The sequence below is a fragment of the Desmodus rotundus genome, chromosome 9 (assembly GCF_022682495.2).
Source record: "Desmodus rotundus isolate HL8 chromosome 9, HLdesRot8A.1, whole genome shotgun sequence".
Taxonomy (NCBI): domain Eukaryota; kingdom Metazoa; phylum Chordata; class Mammalia; order Chiroptera; family Phyllostomidae; genus Desmodus; species Desmodus rotundus.
Genome location: NC_071395.1, coordinates 71,371,088 through 71,394,450, shown reverse-complemented (window position 1 = coordinate 71,394,450; position 23,363 = coordinate 71,371,088). Strand labels below are relative to the sequence as shown.

The following is a 23,363-nucleotide window of genomic DNA, read 5'->3' as shown; positions in this document are numbered from 1 at the left end:
CGGTAGTGAGGGTAAAGGAGAAATGGGGCAGGAGAAGGCCCGTGGGTTTGGAATTTTAAAAACACCTTTGAAATACTCCTGGATCAGAGAACAAATCATAATGGTAATTAGAGAATATTGAGACCTGAAAAACACAAAACACTGTACTCCGTATCAGGCCTGTATGATGCAATGACATGACACTTTGATGGACGTCAATAGCTTTAAGTGCTCACGCTGAAGGACGTGGAGATGGATTAGTGACCTATATGCCGTGGATTGAGCAAATAAGACAACTTCAGGGACAGTCAAAAGTTGCATAAGAAGGAAAATACTAGAATGCCACATGAGTCAGCTTGGCTAGCATCTCATGATAATACAAACACTGGGCATTGATCCTCTAGATTAGCAAGATCCATGAGCAGAGAGGATTTTATTATTCATTGCTTTACCTCCAGCCTCTAGAATGGAGCCTGGAATGTCAAAGGCACTCGATAACTGTTGTCAAATGAATAAATCTAATCAAAAGTATGACATAACTACATCAGAAGGACACAGGGACAGGACGTGTGCATAGATATAGTGGCAGAGAGGTAAAGGAGTTCATCCTTAAATTTCCTAGCAGGTAAACAATAGGTAATACTTCAACTGAGAATTTGTGAAATAGCAACAGGAGCATGTGATTTGGAAATAGATGGTAAATACTAAAAGCAAAGTAAAACAAATTAGCAAAAAAACTTGGAATTAGACGTCTCAGGGAAAAGAGAAATGAGCAGACTGCCTTTTCCCCCTTTTTTTGGTCTTATAACATCATTCAGTTGTGTTCGTTAATGGGTCCATATAGTGGGTTGCATGGCGGCCCCCAAAGATATGTCTGTGTCCTATGAACATACGAATGCGCAGTTTTGGGGGCAAAGTGTCTTTGCAGATGTAATTAAGGATCTTGAGGTCATCCTGGGCTCTGGGTGGGTCATATATCAAACGAGTAGTGTCCTCAACACAGAGAAGAGACAGAGACAGCAGAGGGGAAGGCCACGGGAAGAGGAAAGCAGAGATTGGAGTTACGTAGCCACAAGCCAGCCCGAAGCCACCTGAAGCTGGAAGAGGCAAAGATTTTCTCTAGAGCCGTCAAAGGCAGTGTGGTACTGCGGACACCTTGACTTTGGACCTGCCAGAGTAAAATTCCGCTGTTCTAGATCGCCAAGCTTGTGGTGCTTTATTACTGAGGCTCTAGGAATCCAATACAGCATGAAAAACTGAGGTAAAATAAAAATAAGAACATGTATTGATGTATTTCACCACAATGATTAAAAGAGCAAATAATCAACACAGAAAAAGCATTTGATGAAAAGTTAACACCTACTGATACAAAAAACCCAAACCCTTAGCAAAGTAAAAAGAGAATAGGCCTACTTTAACCTGACAAAGGATTCTTTTTAGGCTATACTTAATCACACCAAAAACTGTAATTCTTGTTCCACGTTTGTGATATATATACATATACAATAAATGCGCGTGTTATGAAAAGGCAGGGTTATACCATTCTAGCACAGTATTAAATATGGAGTTTTAAAACTGGGTTCCCCTTACTAGCTGTGTGACTTTTGGTAGATCATGTGTCTCAGTTGCTTTACCTGCAAAATGAAGGTAAACCTACCCCAAATAATCTACTTAACAGTGAAACCTGAGTCAGAAACGAGACACCAACTATACCGCTTCTATTGACTCCTGCACAGATCCTGACCAGAGCAACAAAACAAACAGAAAAGGACAACTTCTAGGGAAGAGCGCTGTTGAGCGGCTCCTAGGTTGGCAGGGACTGAACCAGGAGAAATGCTAGAGGTCACACAATTGAGAGTGAGAAGTAAGAGGTGGGCAGACATCAGGCTTAGCATAGTGGAGCCGAGGTCCCCAGTGGGCCCAGACCCTGGGAATCAGAGCAGGGGAAAGAAAAACAGTGGGGGCAAGGTGGCTGGCAGCTGACCATGCCGGTATCAGAGCCAAGGGTGGGTGCTACCAGGGGCAGCGATGCAGCAGGTGTCCCTGGCATCCAGCACAGGCAAATCCCCAGCCTCCTCCCCATAGGGGACAGTTTCTTCCCCAGCAAAGTCTCCACCTGTAAACATCTATACTCATCATTACAAAATGTTTCAGCCTTTATTAAATAAAAAGGAGGTAGAGGACAGATAAGGGAACAGGCCAGAGACTCCTCCTTCCAACTACACATATACAGACATACAGAAACAGACGTAACTGAGTAAATGACAGGGACGATTCAGGGGACAGACTGAAGGGCCGAGGGTGGCAGCACCCTCCGAGAGTGACCCCGGACCCAAGGGTGGGCTGAGACCTGAGCCAGGGGCAGTCGGTCTGAGGGGTTATGTTTAAGCAGCTTGGAGATGAGGTCCTGGGCTCCCACCGGCACCGAAGGGGGGAACTTCAGGTCTACCTGCAGAAGTAGAGAAAGAAGAAAGGACTCATTAGTTTCACCTTGGCTGCTTTTTCCTTGACTGCCCATTTTATCTGGAGACTTACATGGTCCCCACAACTACATTCTTTGCACTCCCAGCCCCAGATCTCTGCAGCCAGCACAAAGCCCCAGCCAGGCAGTTGGGGTCAGCCCTCCCACCTTGACGATGCGCCGATACGTTTCATTGTGCGAAGCACTCTCAAAGGGGGGGTTTCCCACCAGCAGCTCATAGCAGAGGACTCCGATGCACCACAGGTCCACCTTCTCATTGTGCATGCGCCCCTCAATCATCTCTGGGGGCAGGTAGTCCAGGGTGCCACACATGGTCTTCCTCCTGGATGGGGCGGGGCGTGAGCAGGGATGCCGGAGACAAATGGCCTGTCCTTTTCTGGCTGCCTGACAACAGGGAGCTGAGCCCCACGGATGCACCAGGGGAGTGTTCCAGCCTGGTTCTGACAGGGTTTTGGGGTAGCAGTGAGGTGAAGCTATAAACCAAAGCCCCAGAGGTGGGCTTACGTATTACCTCAGCATTTCCACACTGAGGGATGTGTCTTAGAATAATCAGGTAAGAGGGCAGTGTTCACCTTAGAATTAAAGGAAAAATTGGAGACATCCTGAATGTCCATCAGGCATGTCCTGCTTAAATAAATCACATTTCACCTCTCCTATACAATACTAAAAAGCCATTAAAAATGATGTGGGAGTATTCTCAATATGTCAAGACGGTCCCAATGCATTGAATAAGAAATCTGGGCAACAAAACGCTGAATCTCCTACTTTTGTAAAGATATTGGTGTGTCTGTGTATCTACATGAGGACAAACCCAAATGTTCCTGGGAAACAAGATCTGGAGTGGTTTTATTCTGAACGCCCCAGCCTCACACCCACAGCTGGCCTCCGGCACACCATACCTCAGGGAGGGGGCGTGTACAGACCAGCCAAAGTCAGCAATCTTCAGCTCTCCCTGGAGCCCCAAGAGCAGATTCTCCGGCTTTATGTCTCTGTGAATCACCTTCTTCGCGTGGCAGTACATCAACGCGTCTGCCAGTTCCTCCATGATCTGGGAAGGCCAACAACAGGCGGTTAGACAAGGGTGGACCTCCAACTGCAAGCAGCATCCTCCCCCCGCCCCAGTCTCAGGCCTGCTGAGGGCATCCCAGGTGCCCACCCCTTCCCAACCGTGGCAGTCCGCTGCTCGTCAAAAGTGTGGCTCTTCTGTAGCTCCTTGTAGAGCTCCCCACGGGGGGCATACTCCAGAATCAAGTAGATCCTTCGACGGTCATAGAAATAGTTGTAGAGACGCAAGATGTTGGGATGCCTGAGAGAAGAAACAGACGAGGCCTCAGGCCGCATCTTGGCATGAGGAAATGGGAAAGATGACGGGTCCATATGGGGCAAACTGGGGTCAGACGTGGACCAGGCTGGGGACACTAGGGCGGGAAGTGATAAGGGGGAACTGGAGACAGCTCTCTGGATTCAAGGCTCTGGCTGGAAATGAGAGCTCAGGGGTTCGAAGTAGCCACAGCTGCAGAGAAAACAGTCTCGGTGTGATGGGTTTTAAAGAGGAGGGGCGGGTAGGGAGCAGAGGGGCTTTGGCTCAGAGGGCATGACCGTACTGCAGATGTGCCTGGATTTCGATCTCCCTGCGAAGCTGGTGCTCCACACCCTCCTTCTCTATCTGAGACTTGAAGAGGACCTTGAGGGCCACGATGAAACGGCTTTTCTTCTCCCGAGCCAAGTAAACATTTCCAAACTTGCCTTTGCCCAGAGGACGCCCGATCTCAAAGTCATCAATTGTGAAGGTCCGCCTAATTAGAGAGTGGGGGGGAAGGCAGCTGAGCACGGGTTTGTGGGTCACCTGAGGTGTTGGCCTTCTCTCTGCACCTGGGCCCATCCCTCCCTCAATTCTGTTCTCTTCCAGGGCAGTTGAAGATAGACCAGGCTTTCCTGCCTGCATCCCTGTTCCCCCTGCCTCTAGCTTCTACCGCCCACATTTCCTACCTGTTCACTGTCCCACCCACTCTCTTGCCACCCCACAGCTTAGACACTTACATTGAGTTGGGTGTGCCACAGCTGTCCTGGCCGGCAGCAGCTACAAAAAGCACAGGTAAGTGGAGGCTGACCTTTGACATTTTCATCTCTGCACCCTCCCCAGACTCTAGCCCCCTCAGGTCAATCCTCTTCCCCTTGTCCCAGTTACCTGTGGGCTGGGCATTGGGGCGGCTCATGAGGACAAGCGAGGATGGGGTGGTAAGCTCCTTCCGGAGGACTCTTTGTGGCAGAGTGTTCAGGCCAGATTGAGCCTGAGAAGGAGCACAGGGAGCTCTGAGGATGGCTTTGTCCCAGTGACCAGGTTGGAATGTGCTGCAAGCAGCATTTCAGTACTTGCTGTAGAGCCACCCACCCGCCCAACACCAGTTCACAGAGGAACACTGAGACCACAACATTGCTACTCCGCCTCAAGAATCTGCTCAGAACCCCATGGCAGTGGGTACCAATAAACAAGCTAAGTCAGCTTAAGATAAGGAGCAAGGACTTGCCTCAACACTTAACACTTCTCTTTGGCCCTGGCTCACACCACATTCTCAAGCACGAAGCTGTCCAACCTCTATAGTCCTGTCCATAACTCGGTCTGATTTCCCAGCTCTCCACCCCAGGAGGCAGTAGAGGGCTGGGATAATGAACACACACAGTTCAAGGAGTTTCAGCACAGAGACATTCTCACAGTTCCCTCCAAATCTCAGTCTATTAAGGCTTAGATAAGGTCCTTGAGGCCTTGAATGTTCAGCAAATACCAGCATCTACCCCTTTGCAACAACAGGCTTTAGGGACACTGAGGGATACTCTGATGGCCTTGGACCACTTCTCATTTTCAAATTCTGGTTAATATACAAAACTTTCTTTTGGGAGTGACCAATGTAGAAGTGACAATGGTTTCTCCTTCAGCCTCTGCTCTTGCCAGCCTCACTCAGTGTTTCTTGAGGGAGGGAGCTGGTGGAAAAGGGCACAGGTGGACCCTCCAGGATACCCAAGTCCTACAAATGGAGCAAAGCCTGTGTGGCTCCTTCCTTCTTCTTTAGCCAAGAGAGGAAGAATGCCTCAGTGTCCCTTAGAACTTGTTCCCCGAGACATTCGTATAGAATTCACAAATAAGCAAGTTTAACAAAATAGAATCAAGAAATAGACCCACATATATGTGGGAATTGCATATAATAATAAAGGTGGTATTTCAAATCAGGATAAACTCTTCAGTAAAAGGTGTTGGGACACCTTATATTTAGATCCTTATCTCATGCCAGTCATTAAAATACATTCCAAATTATTAACTCTATTTTTTTTTCAGGATTTCCAGGACAAGCGTTGGGAATCTTGGCCTGAAAGCCCAACCCTGCCTGCTCGGTCTCAGTTATCATTTGTATATAAGAAGTAGGTTCAGCCCTGCAGAGGTCCTCACAGGCTGGTCAGATTCAAGTTGGCAACACTTGACAGGATGTGGCTGCAAATAACCAGACCAAGTTCTGCCTGCAAACTCATGGAGAATAACGGAGAAGAAAGTGCTTAGAATATCGCCCTCTGCAGGACCTCCAATCTTCAAGCCGGAACTCACCGTGCGTGTGGGGGGAGGGTAAGTGGGAAAGCCCTTACCGTGTGCCGGCCGTAGGGCCAGGGGTAGGCGTTCTCCTTCTGAGTCATCCTTAGAGGGAAAAGGGGAGGAGAGCTGAGCAAAGAAGGGAAACAGAGCCGTGAGAAGCAGGAAAAAGGGAGCGAAAAAGGGAAGAGTCGGACCGATCTACCTGAAAGCGATTGCCTGGGGCTGGTGAAACAGCAAGTCAACACGGTGACCGCAACAGGTCTCGCTCTGGCGCTGGCCCTGACACTCCAGCCCTGCTACACGCCCCACCCTTTTCCAGGACACTCTATCTACCCCGGAGCACTCAGCAGCCGGACAGTGTGCGAGAGGGCCCGCCCATCGGACCCCCGACATGCCTGATCACCTGCCCTCTCCCGGAGCGAAAGGTCCGCTTACCTGAGGCCCGTGGCACAGCAAACCTCCTGGGCGCTGGCAAACAACTGAATTGTCCTAGCCGCGCCCCCGCCGAGAACCTTTCAAATCTCCCGCCCTGGCCCTATTGGCCGAGCGCACGTCCATGCTCAATTCCCATTGGCTGGATGTCCCATGACGTTACCCACGGGGGCTAAATGGGAGAGGCGGAATGAGAGCTGCAACCCGGGAAGGTTCTGGGTTAGGAAGGTGATCCCCAACCACATATATTCATGTATTTTAAAATAAACATCTAGCCCTGGCTGGTGTAGCTCAGTGGATTGAGCGTGGGCTGCCAACAAAAAGGTCACCAGTTTGATTCCCAGTCATGGTACATTCCTGGGTTGCGGGTCTGGTTCCCATTGTGGGGGTGCGTGAGAGGCAACCACACATTGATGTTTCTCTCCCTCTCTTTCTCCTTCCCTTCCCCTCTCTCTAAAAATAAATAAATAAAATACTTTAAAAAATACCTTTAACATAGCTGGTATGTATCCTTGTGTAAGTATGAACTAGAGTCTAACTTTGTTTTCTGCCAGGTGGAGAGCCAGTTACGCCAGCACCATTTGTTAAGCAAACTGCACCGTTCCCAGTGGAATTGAAATGCTACCCTTGATATATGAAGGCATCGTAGATACATAATCTATCTCCGGACTCTTTATTCTGTTACATTATTTGTTCGTTTGCTTCTGCGTCTATTCTTGTTGTTACCATATTGTTTTTTAAAGTCTTCGCTCACATTCCTAATAGGAGTTTCCCACCAGCAGCACTTTCTCTGCACATCTCCTGACGAAGGCCACCTGTTTGGACCCGCTCTCACTTTTCACCTTCCTGCCACGCTTCCTTCTTCTCTGCTCTTTTCGACGTCGAATTTCATTATTGGGTTAAATAAATACATTTTGGGACCATCTATGAAATAACTAGTGGATATTTGTAAGTAGTGTTGCCTGTCCACCCTTCCTCTTTCTTCAGATAATAACACCCTAATTTGTCTGTCTCCCCATTCTGTGTTGTTTCTGTTGCTGCCAACTCAACATACCTATCCCGATGAAGACCTTTTGCAGTAGACATTGTGGTTCTCTAGCCAGCGTCCATTCTCTGAGTGAATCCCACTTCCTGGAAGTACCTAGAGTTCTGAGAGAAGGAAGTTGACCCTATCCCAGGTCCAGGAGTGGATCCTGCTTGGTTTACACCAGTCAACACCTTTTCATCCAGGGTCATCCAGTATGATGGTCACTGATTCAGGGACAAGCATGTGACCTAGGGGGGGCCACTTAGTGGGAATTTTAGAATGCTCCAGAATGCTGGGCAGAAAGTCTTTTTCTCCTACTGGAAAAAGACAAGGAACCATACAGCATCATTGCTGCTGCTGCTGCTGCTCTTGCTCCTAAAGGAAGCAGCCTGAGAATGATGCAAAATGCTGACAGTCAATCATTTTGACCTACAAAGAAGTACAAATTTCATGATTCAAACAAATAAGTCCTTATGGGTTTCTAGGTCAGTTCATAATGTTTTTGGCTGCAAGTGACAGAAGACTCAATGTTAACAATGGCATATACAATAGAGACTATTTTACATAACAATAAATCAAAAAGTAGGTAGTGTGTTCAGGAAGTGAACAATATTAGAGATCTGAATCACCCTCTCTGTGACTCTCTTAACATTTCCCTTATGATTGCAAGGCAGCTGCCAACTGTCTCTGTCTCTCTTACCAGGAAAAGCTGAAGCCTCGCTAGAAGTACCCACAGATTTCTCTTTGGCTAGAATTGTGTCACATGGCTACTGCAAGGAGGCAGGTGAAGTGAATATCTCCTCTAGCCACAGCAGTTAAAGCAGCACGGGGGTGTGGTGGTAGAAATAGGTGTGTGCCACAGTCACCTACACTTTCATTCTGGGGAACCCATGATTAATTAAAAAAGTCATAAATCTGTGCATGATGATATATCTATAGGTATTTGAGGATCATGGCCATCCTCCTGCCATTTGTGAAAAATCATTTTGCTTCTGGAGGTTTTCACTGAAGGTAAAACCAATCCCACTTCCCAAGATCAGGGAGCCCATTTCAATTTCAGCGCTTTTATCGACATACTTGGCATAGCGAGTCTAGCCAATGAAAAGCTTTATAAAAATTCTATCACTTGCAATATACTTTATTTCTCAAGACCTAGTGAAGGGAGACTTTTCTGGAACCTATAGTGGGACATAGCACATGGGTAGAATGTGTCTGGTAGATCCAATATGGTACCTCTGTCCCCTGGAGTCTTTAAATTATTGCTTGCATATTATGTCAGAAGATATTTGGCCTTTTGGGAATATTTGATGGGCCAGAAAGAAACCTGGATTTGCATTATTCAAAAAACAACCAAAACCTATTTTATCAGCTAGGCAACTATCAGCTGCCTGTTTCAGTGAGTGAACAAAATCTGTTATTTTGTTCCAGTGCTTCTCAAATGATCTGTGGGGAAGAACCAGTCTTGATTATATTCAGTCCATCACAGATGATACTTTTATAAAATGTGATAACAATGAATTCTTTGAAAAATGCAATCTAAAAAACAAAAATTACAAGCCCACTTTTTTGGCTATAATGAACATATATAACAGTACTCTGACAAGTGTCGCTTGAGTCTTTCAATGTTGACTCCCAAATTCTATGCTCCTCCCGTACCTGAAAGAAACAGGTCACGATGCAGCGACAGTCTGTGGACCACAGTCCGAACACTGCCAGTCTATACGCAGAGTAATAAATGCAGCCCCAGCCAAAACCATGCTGTGGTCTCCTTGGTCAGGCACACTCAAAATCCCCTCTTCTGCAGATATTCCCCAGGTTTATAATGATGTAACTTAGCAATTTCCTCTGAGTAACCCTTGTTTTTCTTTCCAGGTGCTTTAATTGTCACCTCCCAGTTCTTGTTAGGTGTGAATTCTGGCTACTGGCCAAGTAACAATGAGAAGTGTTGGTTTGGCACAACGAGAGGGCAGATTGTCACTGTTCTGCCAGGGCTAAATTGTCACATGCCCGGGAAGGGTCAGAACTGTGTTGTGTTCCAAACACCACAGGGCAGGATGGCTGGGATATACAATGCGAGGCACAGATGTCAGTCCCTTTTATTCCCGATATTGGAATATCCTAAAAAGAAGTTCCAAGACATAAATTTTCATCATCAGCCAATAAGCCCCTTTCAGGAGTGAGCAGCAGATTCAGAAGGTTTGGGAAGGGGCTTGTTGGGAGAGCCTGGCCAATACCCCCAACGTTTCTCCGCTAAGTTGTCCTCCTTCAGGTAAACCCGAGGCAACACTGCAGAGCTACGTAGGCCGGGCAAGGTGTGGCTGCCCTCCTCCATCCAGACTTTCCTGATCAGCCCCAGGTCAAACACTGTGATATTTTTTCCTATGTTTTGGGATTTGGGGTTGTAACTTCAACTTGGGTGGGACACCTTTTTGTTTTTATTTTGTTGCCTCTCTTTTTCTTTGTGTTCACCCCCTCCCCACCAATCTACGATTTGGCTGTTGCCATTACCTTGCCTCCTTACTCCCAGTCAAAATTCAGGTTCTTATAATGGCATGGTGGGGTTCCTGCCCCATTGTGATATTGAAGGTATCTCAAATAAAGTCCCTGAGGAGAGGGCAGGTTGGTTCCGTTTCTGGTCTTGAAGCCACATCCTAGTCCTCCTGCCTTTTTGGGCCTGTGGCCCCAGGCAGGGAGCTGGCAGCTTTTGCAGCCCCCCTTTCTGATACAGGGATATCATTGCAGCTCTGGCTCCAGCTCCCTGTCCTTAATCAGTCCCCATTTCCCTGCAGGACTTTAACTGGACTGCTGCGGCCCACTTGCAGGCCCGGAGCCCTGCGTATCTGTACCACCAGCTCCATTCAAGACCTGGGATTTGTGGCACTGAGTTGTTTTTCTCTAAGCCTGGTTATGGCCTTTTATTTCACTATCTTTAATATTTTTTTCTCTCGGTACTCTGTATTTGAAGCAAAAGGGGCCAGGATGGGAATTTAGTGTGCTGTCTTTACAAAAAAAAACCCAGCCCTGTTTTGAATACCAGGTTAGAAAACATGCTAAGATGGTATATTTAGGCAAGGCATGAGTAAAACAACTGAAGTTCAGCTTCAGTGTTGGGAATACAACAGGGAGTAGTGGCGAGTGTGGCACAGTACATGCCTGAATGGCGATGGGGATGCTCCGCACTAATTAATTGTTACTACATGAAAGTGTAGCCTAAGTATGGACAGATCTTTCCATTTCTAAAGAGAATCTAGAAATTTGGACTTACATGTGAAATTTACTGAGTTGTAAATGTTGGCAAATAAGTCACCAAACAAGTCTGTGGGCTGGGTTTCATGCGTAGACCAGCAATATTCAATCCGTAATATACCCGGAGCTCTTTTGGACCATAAACCACACTTTACAATCATCCTTCCCTCCCCAGGGCCCCTGACCTTATGTCATCACTCATCAGATGAGCTTTAAGGGAACAGCATACAGCAGGATGTAGTAGCAAGACCACGGGCTTGGGTGTCACAGGGTGGCCTCTAGCCCTGTCACTTGCAATCTGGGTTGCTTGGCAAAATGCTCAATACCTCTGTGTGTCAACTCTAAAGTGGGCATCGTTCATACTGCCTTGCAGGTTTCTTCCATCATTACATGAAGTAAGGTCGCTAAAGCACTCACCAGTGTCCAGCACACAGTAAGCTTTCAATGCTAATTATTGTTATGACTAATAAGTCAATTGGCCCCAAGTGGGTGAGAAAAGGACCTTCTTTGTGAACCAATGTCAACTAATCACTGTAGAAGGAAAGATAGAATGAGAAACGTACCATTTTGGACCTCCTTATAAAATAATTCAGGCAAGGTGCTCTGGTTTGGAAGGGCAGCAAGGGGGCACAGGACTGCCTACCGACTGCCTGCCTCACATACCTTCCTCTTTAGGTCGCCAGAAATCCTGGGCTGTCGCCTTGCTAAATCATCAGCAGTTCTCAATTACGGCACACATCTGCAAAAATGGCTAGGTGATCGCCTGTCCCCATCTTGGCACACATGACACAGTGACCACTCAGAGTGGCAGAAGGTGGGGACGGGGCCAGGGAGCAGAGCAGGGAGGAGGGTGAGGCCCAGATTCCAGCCTAGGCAGGTGGGAGTCGGCTAGTGCAGGGGACCCCAATTCTGGGCCAGCAGTTCAAGCCTATTACATTACCAAAGGCACTCTTAGTTAAGGAAAGAGATGCCGAGAAAGAAATTTCCCTCTGAGGAAGACAAGGTCTGTGGACTGAATTATTTTGGCTTTGTTTTTCCAGTATGCTGGAAGCAGCTAAGATGCACGTGGGTCTGGGCTTCTAGTGACTGCTGAGAAGCCTTGATGAGGTAGCATTTGTATATAATACCCTTTTGTTCTCTTTCAAGTTGGCATGCAGAGAACAGCAGAGACGATTAAAACATAAAAAGGAATTTTGGACAGACATTGGGACTATACGAAGGCGATAACAGGAACAATAATTAATTTAAAAAGAAAAAAAGAAAGATTGCTTTTGCTTGAAAAAATATCACAGCTTTTGAACAGCGGTACCTTTAGTAGTACAGCTATGGAGAGCCTTTACCCCTGGAACTGGAGTTCCAGGGACTTATGTCATGTATCTAGTTCAGAAGAGGCAAAGAAATAGGATTGTACAAAGGTGCTCATGGTAACATATTAAATAATAAGAAAAAATGTGCAGATAACCAGAATGTCTACCTTTAGAAGACTGTTTAATACAGTAGCCCCCCTTACCCACCAGGGGTGGTTCCAGAACTATCCCCCAGCGATGCCTGGAACCGCAGGTAAGTACCAAATCCTACACAGTAGGAAAAAATGACAAGAAAAAGATTTGTACATGTCCAACAAGACACAGTCCTGTGAGCATTGTAGGCCTCACTACATAGTACATGTCAGCAAAATTGTAGCTTCCCCCCCCCGAATAATCTTGATCTGCAGTTGGTTTTTTAAAGTACATAATTTTATATATTTTTTCTTTTAAATATTTTATTGATTATGCTATTACACATAATTTTTTCCAATTTGTTCCCATTTGTCCCCCTCCATCTGGTGCCCCCATTCCTTCCACAAATCGCCCTCTCTTTAGTTCATGTCCATGGGTCATGCATATAAGTTCTTTGGCCACTCTATTACCTATATTTTTCTTAACATTCTCCTTTCTATTCTGTACCTACCAATGTGTGCTTCTTAATCCCTGCACCTTTCCCACCATTTTCCCACTTCCCCTTCCCAGCTGATAACCCTCCAAAGGATCTCCATATCTGTGATTCTGTTCCTGGTCTTCTTGTTTGCTTAGTTTGTTATTTGGATTCAATTATTGATATTTGTGAATTTATAGCCATTTTAATGTTCATCTTTTTGATCTTCTTTCTTATATAGTTCCCTTTAGCATTTCATATAATAATGGCTTGGTGGTGGTGAATTCCTTTAGCTTTACCTTGTCTGGGAAGCACTTTATCTGCCCTTCCATTCTAAATGATAGCTTTGCTGGATAGAGTAATCTTGGATGTAGGTCCTTGCTTTTCATCACTTTGAATACTTGAAAGTTCCTGCAAAGTCTCTTTTGAGAAATAAGCTGACAGTCTTATGGAAACTCCTTTGTAGGTAACTATGTGCTTTTCTCTTGCTGCTTTTAAGATTCTCTCTTTATCCTTAAACTTTGGTATTTTAATTATGATGTGTCTTGGTGTGGTCCTCTTTGGGTCCATCTTGTTTGGGACTTTCTGTGCTTCCTAGACTTGTATGTCTATTTCCTTCACCAGATTGGGGAAGTTTCTTTCATCATTGTTTAAAATAAGTTTTCAATTTCTTGCTCTTCTCCTTCTGGCACCCCTATGATTCAGATGTTGGTTCCTTTAAAGATGTCCCAGAGGTTCCTAAGCCTATCCTTGCTTTTTTTTTCTTTCTTTTTTCTTCCTGCTGTTCCGATTGAATGCTTTTTCCTTCCTTGTGTTCCAAATAGTTGATTTGATTCTCGGCTTCATCCCCTCCACTGTTGGTTCCCTGTAGATTTTTCTTTATTTCACTTAATACAGCTTTAATTTCTACCTGGGTCTTTTTTATGCCATTGAAGTACCCAATGAGTTCCTGGAGCATCCTGATAACCAGTGTTTTGAACTCTGCATCTAATAGGTTGCTTATCTCCATTTCATTTTGTTCTTTTTCCGGAGTTTTGTTCTGTTCTTTCACTTGGGCCATATTTATTTGTCTCCTCATTTTGGCAGCCTCCCTGTATTTGTTTCTGTGTATCAGGTGGAGTGGCTTTGACTCCCTGTCTTAATAGTGTTGCGTGTTGTAGAAAAGTGCACCTCTTAAGTTGTATAGGGCAGAGTGTTAGGTAATTCCCAGGGCCAGGCAACCTGTGTCACTGCTCTGTGGCTCTGTGTTGGGGAGGGCTCATACAGGGGACAATGCTGCTGCCTGGCCTCTGCAGTTTTGCCCAGGAGGAAGTTGTCTTCACTTTCCCCACATATGCCCCTGGTGCCCTTCCAGCTGTTGCCCTGGTGCTGAATCCAAGTGGGGTGGGTGTGCGTGAGTACTTGTGGGCCCTTTAAAAGGACTCTCTTGAGAATTCCATAGTTTCTTCCACCGCTCCAACCCCCACTAGTTTTCACAGTCAGAAGCCATGGGACATATCTTCCTGGCCCTGGAACCCTGGGCTGGGTGGTCTGGGCTGGGGCTGGGATCTCTTACTCCGGAGATATCCCTCCCATTTTTTATCCATCACACAATGATGCGGGACTGCCCATTCCCATCTCCATGCCTCTCCGCACCTCTCCTACCCATCTGGATGAATGTGGCTTCTTTAAATACTTGGTTTTCAGACTTCCACACACCTTGATTTTCTGACAATTCTGGGTGATATTTGTTTTGTAGTGTAGTTGTATTTTTTGCTACAGTTGTGCGTGGAGGCAAGGAGTGTTTACCTATGCCTCCATCTTGACCAGAAGTCCATAATTTTACATTTTTGTATAAATTGGACCAGAGCAATGCTGTTATTACCTGGGCAAAGCAGCTGCTCCCAGTGGTGGCTGGCCAATCAAAATATCCTGCAGTTGGTTTAATCCGTAATGTAAAACCCTTCCGTAGAAGGCCAACTATGTGTATATATATATGCTACCCACCAGTTAGTCACTTAGTAGCCTTTTTTTAAAAACTATTTTATCTATTTATTTGAAGCACAGTAAAAAAACAGTACACTTTGGAAATTCAGTGGCACAAGGTACACTGCCATGACTTGAGGGATATTATACAGTTTTCTTTTTTTACAAAAAGGAAAAAAATTCCATTTTATAACACTGCATTACATAATTTTACCTGCCCAAGCAGACCATTTACAAATATTAGGTCAATAAACTGCTAACATCCATAAAAAGGTAGCTTTCTTACTAAAATGCAAGAATTTAAAAGATAGGTATCCAAACAAGAAAAGACATAAACAAACTGCAATAAAAGCCTAGACGTCACATATAATATGTTTTTTTTCTTGTTTGGGCCTTCATACTCTTTTCTCCCTCTGCCATATCCTGCTGGAGTTCCAGGCCCCATTCCTCTGGGACCCTGTCCACCCACAGGTCCCGCACTTAGTAGCCGTCTTGATGATCAGATCAACTGTTGTGGTATCACAGAGCCTGTGCTCAAATACCCTTATTGTACTTTATAATGGCCCCAAAGCATAAGAGTAGGGAAGCCAGCAATCCAGACCTGCCAAAGAGAATCTGTAAGGTGCTTCCTTTAAGTGAAGAAGGTATGTGTGTATGTATAGGAATAACATAGTATTAATACATACAGTTGGCCCTCCATATCCACGGGTCTTGCATCCACAGATTCAACCAAATGCAGATCACAAAATCATTTTTTAAAAACTTTATGTCACCCTGGCTGGTGTGGCCCAGCTGGATCGAGTGCTGGCTGGCAAACTGAAAGGTCACTGGTTTGATTCCCAGTCAGGGCACATGACTGGGTTGTGGACCCGAGTCCCCAGCTGGTGGTGTGCAAGAGGCAACTGATTGAGATTTCTCTCATACATTGATGTTTCTCTACCTCTCCATCTCTTCCTCTCTCTCTAAAATTAAGTAACATCTTTTTTAAAAAAGTTATGTTATTGCTGAATGTACTATGAAGTTAGACACAAGATGATTACGTGGTTGCATCTGTACTGAATATGTACAAATGTTTTTTCCCTTGTCATCATTCCCTAAGCAATACAGTATAACAACTATTTACAAAGCACTTCCATTATATTAGGTATTATGAGCAATCTACAGATAGTTTAAAGTATATGGGAGAATGTGCACATGTTATATGCAGGTACACCATTTTATATACCCTTGAGCATCTTGAGGATTTGGTACCCAAGGGGGTCCTGGAACCAATCCCCCTCAGACACCAAGGGATGACAAAGCGTAGATTCACATCCCAGCGGGACAAAGTGGGTGGCACCAAATTTCATTAAGCCAGTCAGAACTGTGAGCAATTTAAAAGATAATTTTTTTAGCTCTTCATAGATTTTTATTGATCTTTTATATGAAAGAAAGCCTAGTATCTTTTTTCCTTTTTATTGGATTTATTGGGGTGACACTGACTAACAAATTATACAGGTTTCAGGTGCACAATTCTACAGCAACTTATGAATTTTTATATCGGGCTGGCCAAAAAGTCCATTATGTTTTTTCCATATGATGGCTCTAGTAGTGCCTAGTTGTCTTTAACTTCATTCCAAACAATTGTGTTAGAATATTTTGTGACAGCTGTCATGTCATATCAGTGTACATTAAAAAACTTATCAAAGTTGGTGAATTTTTGTGCCGCCATTTTAATATTGAAGTTGGAATAAAATATGCTTTATTATTTCAAGAAAGGTAAAAATGCAACTGAAACACAAAAAAGATTTGTGCAGTGTATGCAGAAGTTACTGTGACTGATCGAACATGTCAAAAGTGGTTTGTGAAGTTTCTTGGTACTATTTACATTTTGGCCAAATAATTATTTGATGTGGGGCTGTCTTACACAGTGGAAGATGTTTAGCAGCACCCCTGGGCACTACCCACTAGAAGCCAATAGCAGGAGATAGCCAACATACTCAAAATATTCAAATCAATAAAGTTATCGGTGAAAATGAAAAACGTGTCTTTTATTTCACGGTAAAAATGTAATGGACTTTTTGGCCAACCCAATATTTCTGTAATTTTCTATTTAATATTTTCAGACTATGGTTGACTGTGATTATCTGAAATCTCCCGCAGAAAGCCAAGCTGTGGAGAAGGGGGAACTGCTGTAGTTTACGGAGTTCCTCGAATTTTAGGTGGTCATTAAAATTATAGTTATAAGGACTATGGGATTCTATTCTATTATGATAATAATGAAAAATACTGGAATACAAGATTATGGACACTACTGGGAGTTGCCAAAATTTAAACTGGTTTAGGACATAGAGTATAAATTACTATTACTGTACTTTAAAATTATTCATTATTACTATATTCTTTCCCATCTAGAACACTTATTCCTCCAAATACATTTTGTGAACAGAATTGGGGACCGTTCATGAACAATTTTTGTGTTAGAATACCTAAAATATCTATGAGATTAAAGATATTATTATTGTGATTCGTTGATTTGATGGAAACAATTAAGATGAAAATAAAAGTCCCAAAATTTGTATTTTAGGAGAATATTCAGACACTTTAGGAAACAATAAGGTTTATATAGTTCTTATCTAATAAAACCAGTTTTGTATTTTTCCCGCCTTTCCGTTATTGCAAACTTACTAGATACGGAACACATTAAGCTTTTGTGACGTATAACCACATAGTCTTTCATGGTGTAATTGGAGCGCACTAGCGGTGATGTAGTTCAGCCTCCCACACGTGCGTGTTCCGAAAATAACAGGCGTCAGTCTTCTATTTCGGCCTTATTTGTATCCACGCTTTACTGCACCCCAATTCAACCCCAGAATCACATCACACGGGCCACAACCAAAACAACCTGTAAAAGCCTTAGGTAACTCGGAGAGAAAACGACTTGCGTTAGCGTTGGTGGTATAGTGGTGAGCATAGCTGCCTTCCAAGCAGTTGACCCGGGTTCGATTCCCGGCCAACGCAGTTCACTTTTTTCTTAAACAAAATTTTTCTTCCTTTACGTACCCAGAGTTGGCTCCCCAGTGTCACGCATAAGAGAATTGCTTAAGGTGTCCAGCTCTCCGACACCCTGGTGCGGTCGCCCCTACACCGCTTCACAGCAAAACGAGCGAGCTGTAATCTGTGCCTGGGATTTCGGGCTGTGTGTTGATTGATAGCTGTGGCCACAGATACAAACGAGGGGAGGCGAAAGGGATCGAAAAACCTGGTCTCAGCTCCCTGGCTGGTGTCCAGCGCGGGCTCAGGACCGTGCGTGGCTGTGGGCAAAAAGCTGATTGCTCAATTTCAAGCTGAGACTGGAAACGCGCGTTTACGTCAGGGAGGAAGCACCAAGCAGGAGGCCAAGGCTGGCAGCCGGATTACACGAGCTGTACTGTTTTGTGCTGTAGCCCATCTGTGTTTTTAAATTTATCGTCCACGAACACAACTAATAAGCCTACGGAACGGTGAGAATAATGACCAACAAACAGATTGAATGGAGAAAATAATGGCCAATTTAGTAAGACTAAAACTCGAAATTTAGAATGTGAGCTCGAGTCAGGACAAACTATTGATACTCCTCTCTTCTCTTTCCTTGATTTAAATAGAAAATTATATATAGCATTTTAATTTAACATGTACACCACTAGATTTTCTTTAATTCTCAAGTCAAACCTGTTATCCAACCTCCTTTAGTAGGATGGAATGTCACAACACTAGATTATTTTTCAGTATTTCAAAATACACTATCAGTATCATTTGGCCATAAAATCCCTCCTCCTTAAAATTATGTTCATTTTATTTTCATTACACTTTATTTTCTTGATTCTTCTCTTAATGTGGTCAATTTTTTTTTTTTTTGCCTTCTTCAGTGACTGAGCTTTTCCTCCAATAGGCAATAGGAATATCTTAAATGTAGGTGCTTCTCAAAGTTGAAAGCACAAAACTCATTCTTTCTCTATACTGTCATCCCTCCTGTGACAATTTTCTCTATTTCCATCACAGGTGCAAGAAACTAAGTGACAACAAAGTCTAGTGTCTTTAGAGTTAAATTTTATCCCTAATAAAACTTTCATCTTTTTCCTAAAACTCACTTCTTTTTTTTTTTGATACTCCTCCTAGTTGATGATATCAATGTACTTTCAATAAAGCAGAAATAAAACCATGATAACAATATTCAATTTTCCCCTATCTCCAAAACCTCACAGTACATCTTTAACCAAATCCCATAAATACTACCTCTGAAAGGTCCTTTCATTTTGCTTCCCTTTTCATTGCTACAGATACTCATGTCTACTCATTTAGATTATTAAAAATGTTATCCTCTGCCCCCAATTTGTCTCAAAATCTTTCTTCATGTGGGCACTGATACCTTGTGAAGCACAGATATGATAATGTTATCTGAGTAAAAAATGGTTTGATTACCTGTTGTAAAACCTCTCAGCATAATATTCAGTGCCCTCCAAATTTCAATACCAATTTACAACCTGAGTCTTGACTTTCAAAATGTTCCCACCCTATCAAACTTGCTCCCATGACATTAGTGACATGGGCCTTTAATTCTCCACAACTTTCTCTCACACTCGCCTTTCCTGATAATGACCCCATTCCTAAAATGGCATGACTGTCCCACCACTGAAACTGTATACACTTTTTAAAAAAATTTAATTAAACTTACTTTTTAAAGAGAGAGAAACGTCAATTTGCTGTTCCATTCATCTGTGCAACCTTACCATATTGCCACAATGCTCTAACCAACTGAGCTACCTGGCCAGGGCTGAATGCATTCTTAAAGTTACAAGACAAATGCCTGCTCCCCTGTGAAACATTATTTTACTCTAGTTTGACTTACTTTTCCCCTCATCCAAAAACTAGTGTTTGTACCCTAAATCTAACTACTATTTATACTAAATTTTAAGAAACTATCAAAATATTTATCTTAGTTTTACTCTGAGTATAAGCGATATAAACACAATAGTTTTCCCTATAAATCAATAAAAAAGACTTTAAAAAAATAATGGATAATATTTTGTGTTTTTTTTGAAATCCACATTCACCTTATAACAGTTACAGATTAAACTTTTAATTATATCTTTCTTTTAAAATACTTTATTTATTTATTTTTAGAGAGAAGGGAAGGGAGAGAGAAGGAGAGGGAGAGAAACATGAATATGTGGTTAGCTTTCACACACCCCCTACTGGGGACCTGGCCTGCAACCTAGGCTTATGCCCTGGCTGGGAATCCAGCCCGTGACCCTTTGGTTCGCAGGCCCAACCTCAGTCCTCTGAGCTACACCAGCCAGGGCATAATTACACCTTCCTTAAAGAGCTGTCAAAATTTCACTTCTTTGGGAGATATTTTCATCAGTTCTCCCAGGTTCAATTTCACAGGTGAAACTTCCTTATTATTATTAAGAACTTCATACATATGAGCGAGATTGTCATTCATTGCTTTTTCAACTCTTCGAAAAGACACAGGAAGGACGACTTGCTGGACTAAAAACTGAGGTCTTTAAGGGCATACCACAAGAATATTCTCACAATGATTGTACAGAAGCCAAAGTACCAATGACATCATCAACACCCTGTCATCCCTTGAAAAGAAAAGCTGAACAAGTTAAAGCTGGTATAAAGAAGACCTGGTAGACTGGAGTCACGATGGAAGTGTTGAATATGTCCAGGGCCCTGTTCAGGCGGTTTATTTGCGTGCCCGCCCACACCGTGAGGCTCAGCAGCAGAGCCCAGGCGATGCGGGTGTTCAGCACAGGCTCCCAGCAAACAGTTCTTTAATAGCAATGCTCAGGCCCTTAACACAGCAGACAGACAACGCTCTGATCACAAAACAGATTATGTACACAGAATGTTTGTCCATCACGAAAATTAATATCAAAGACACAATGACCACAAGTGTCGCAAATACCACAAAACCTGGATCCCCGAGCATGTGAGGCATTTCATTTAAAGTCTCCATCTCTTCTTTTGGAGCATGAATGACCATAACTGTAGATCCTGGAATACTTAGCAAACACCCACTTTTCCCATGAAGATTAAGCCTTTCATTTAGAAAGTATGAAGAAAGAATGGCACTTACTAGGACGCTGAGAGCTCCTAACAGTTACTAGGGTGCCTGGTGCAAAGGCATGCGCAGCAAAGTTGGCCACTTCACCCACTCCCAATAAATCACAGGACAGAGACATGCTGCTGGTGCTGGAGGCGAGATGATGCACTCCTCGAATCCCAACTGGCAGGCCCACTGCGCTGCTACCCCTCCGCTCACACCCTCACGCAGGCCTTCTGCGCCGACCAGTGAAAGGTGTGAGCATCCGGGGGTTGCGGCCGCACATGCTGTCTCTTCCAGGGAGTAGCACCCAGCGTAACTTGCTCCTGCCAACCTCCAACTCTTGCGGCCACTGCTGCCAAGAACCGCCTGGAGTCTCTTTCTTTTCTTTCTCGCCTTCTTTTTATCTCCATTTCATGGCTCGGAAAGAGTATTTTTTAAATAAATAAATTTTAAAGAAATAGAAAAAGACTCTCCATTCCTCCCCGTCGGGGAATCGAACCCCGGTCTCCCGCGTGACAGGCGGGGATACTCACCACTATACTAACGAGGAAGGCGGCAGTCTCGCGGCTCTCAAAATCCTTGATCTGATTCTTCTACTGAGCTCAGAGTGCTAGGGCGAGATTCTTGGGGATTCTGTCCTACTGAGGACTGAGAAATATGGACCAGAAACCTAGCCACGTTCTAAACCAGGGATCCCTAACCTCCCGACCACGAACGGATACCGGTCCGTAGCCTGTTAGGAACAGGGCCGTCAGAGAACCTCGCCTGAGCTCCGCTCCCTGACCCACACCCGCTTGAGCTCTTCCTCCGGTTCCCCGCCGCCCCCCACTGCTCCCCCGCTAGTCCTTGGAAAAACCTGTCCCTGCTGCCGAAAAGTTTGGGGATCGCTGGTCTAAACCACAACTGAGCGTGAATCCCCAGAAGGACGGAAACGAGCAGGAGCGACCGAGACAGAGGCCTCCAAGGCTGCAGAGACATGAGTTCTGAGTCCCTGGGTTCTCTCCGAAACACGCCCGAATAGGCCCCATCCCTTTTTACAGTCATCCACAGTTATCGGTTGAGCAGCATCAATAGAGCCGGAAGCAGGCTCTCGCGGACCTGAAAGCGCACCAAGCAGAAAACAGAGGAGCAGTGGGTGTGTCTTGTCCAGTCTACTCTGGATGTGTACGAGGTTCTTGGCACGTCCAGGAGGACTCCGCACAGTAAACTTCTTTCTTCCATCAAGGTGTTGACTCAGAACAACAAAAGTGCTCTCTGCACTTCCAATCCAAAGCCGCACAAGTACCAAGTACATTCATTGCAGCAGGTACCTAGAAGTACCCTATTTCCCGCAAAACTCTAAGTAGGGCTCGTCCGGGATTTGAACCCGGGACCTCTCGCACCCGAAGCGAGAATCATACCCCTAGACCAACGAGCCCCCACGAAGTCCTTATTGCGGACACCTTTAGAGGTCGCACTAGGCTTGCTTCACTCTTAGGACTACAAGTCTCTGCGGAACCGCCCTGAGCAATGTGCTCAGGCACCCTCCACCCCGCTGGTACAGGGGTCTGGGTGTCTCTCTCCGCTCGGGGTCCGCGAGCTCCGACTCTTCCCAGGAAATAACATCAAGGAAGTGGAAGAGAGTGGTTTCGGTCTTACTCCCGCGCAGCACTCCAGGGCTGCCGTGAGCACCCGAGTTCCCGCTCGCACCAGTCAGTCTCGCTGCCATTCTGTAACTTGGGGCCCTGACTCTCCCCGCCTCCGCCCGCCATCCTTGGACCCAGAGCCCGGGCTCAGAGCTTTGAAGACAGAGGTGAGGTTGCCTGGTTGGGGACAGTTCATGAGCCCTGAAATCCCCAGGTGAACACCAGCCCCTTTTTCTCTTCTTGCATCTGTCCGTTCTCCTGGAGTAAAGGGCAGGACCAGCCCCAGGCTAGACCCTCTAGTAACCCAATTTTCCCAGACTGTGTGGTAATGGAATAATTCCTGGGTCCAAGAAAACCCACGCAAGAGGCTGGCGGGGTGGGGTAGGGGGAATCACCTTTCCAACTGCCTGAGTGGGGTGGTGCACCAGGCCCTGCGACCAGGACGGTCCCTGATGCCTAACACTCCTACAGGCGTTTGGTCCCAGGACTTCCCGCCTGTAAAATCAGATTACCCCTACTCTCCCATCTAGCCTCCACTCTCCAGTTCTTTTCTAGGGTGACTGGAAAGGAGACCCTCTTACCTGCCACCTAAGACCCCTAGAAGGTATGTGCCTGCTTGGTATGGTTCAAAGCCAGTTAGAACCTGACTGCTTAATACACTTGCTATGGTCTCACCCGGGGACTGCCAAGAGTCCTGGCAGGACCTGGTGGTTCAGCTGCAGGCCCTGCGATCTGCCTTCCCTCAGCTCCTTACCAGCTCCAGGGAGTCTTCCCAGCGGGATTCTGACATGTCCAATACTCGACAACCTGGAAGCATATCTGGGCGGAACCATCTTGTTCCATACCCCAGTCCTGTAATTTGTGGGGCCAGTCCCTTCCTACTTACCAACCCACAGATACTCTGGTGGGGGCTAACTTCAATGAAGAGTTCAGCTTTTTGCTTTCTCTTTCCTCGGGGTCCCTGGCCAGTTCGGGGCGCGGGTGGGGTGAAGGGGGAGAGCAGTAGAGAGCAGCCTGGCCTTTCCAGTCAGTGTCCC

At 45.2% G+C, this 23,363-nt stretch overlaps 1 protein-coding gene, 3 non-coding genes and 1 pseudogene across 6 annotated transcripts; 1 reads left to right on the top strand and 4 right to left on the bottom strand.

The window, feature by feature from the left end:
* Positions 1 to 1,374: 1,374 nt before the first annotated feature.
* On the bottom strand, positions 1,375 to 6,552 carry AURKB (aurora kinase B). Of its 3 annotated transcripts, none has more exons than XM_024565054.4 (9): positions 6,477 to 6,502; positions 6,095 to 6,143; positions 4,650 to 4,752; positions 4,502 to 4,541; positions 4,066 to 4,257; positions 3,629 to 3,767; positions 3,361 to 3,509; positions 2,609 to 2,783; positions 1,375 to 2,428 (listed from the first exon to the last, which is right to left on the bottom strand). In XM_024565054.4, the coding sequence occupies exons 2-9, from the start codon at positions 6,140 to 6,142 to the stop codon at positions 2,255 to 2,257; spliced, it is 1,020 nt and encodes a 339-aa protein (XP_024420822.2). In that variant the 5' UTR covers position 6,143; positions 6,477 to 6,502; the 3' UTR covers positions 1,375 to 2,254. The 3 variants fall into 3 exon arrangements, with proteins under 3 accessions (XP_024420822.2, XP_045054987.1, XP_045054986.2); XM_045199051.3 differs by having other exon boundaries at positions 1,376 to 2,428; positions 6,095 to 6,167; positions 6,477 to 6,552; XM_045199052.2 differs by lacking the exon at positions 6,095 to 6,143 and having other exon boundaries at positions 6,477 to 6,497.
* An 11,001-nt stretch (positions 6,553 to 17,553) lies between these two features.
* On the top strand, positions 17,554 to 17,625 carry TRNAG-UCC (transfer RNA glycine (anticodon UCC)). The gene has a single exon. It is a non-coding gene; the product is annotated as a tRNA-Gly (tRNA).
* Positions 17,626 to 19,605: 1,980 nt separating this feature from the next.
* LOC112308753 (magnesium transporter NIPA2 pseudogene) lies at positions 19,606 to 21,624 on the bottom strand (annotated as a pseudogene).
* Positions 21,180 to 21,251, bottom strand: TRNAD-GUC (transfer RNA aspartic acid (anticodon GUC)). The gene has a single exon. It is a non-coding gene; the product is annotated as a tRNA-Asp (tRNA).
* A 422-nt stretch (positions 21,625 to 22,046) lies between the features above and the next one.
* On the bottom strand, positions 22,047 to 22,118 carry TRNAP-AGG (transfer RNA proline (anticodon AGG)). Its single transcript has one exon. It is a non-coding gene; the product is annotated as a tRNA-Pro (tRNA).
* Between the last annotated feature and the right edge of the window lie 1,245 nt (positions 22,119 to 23,363).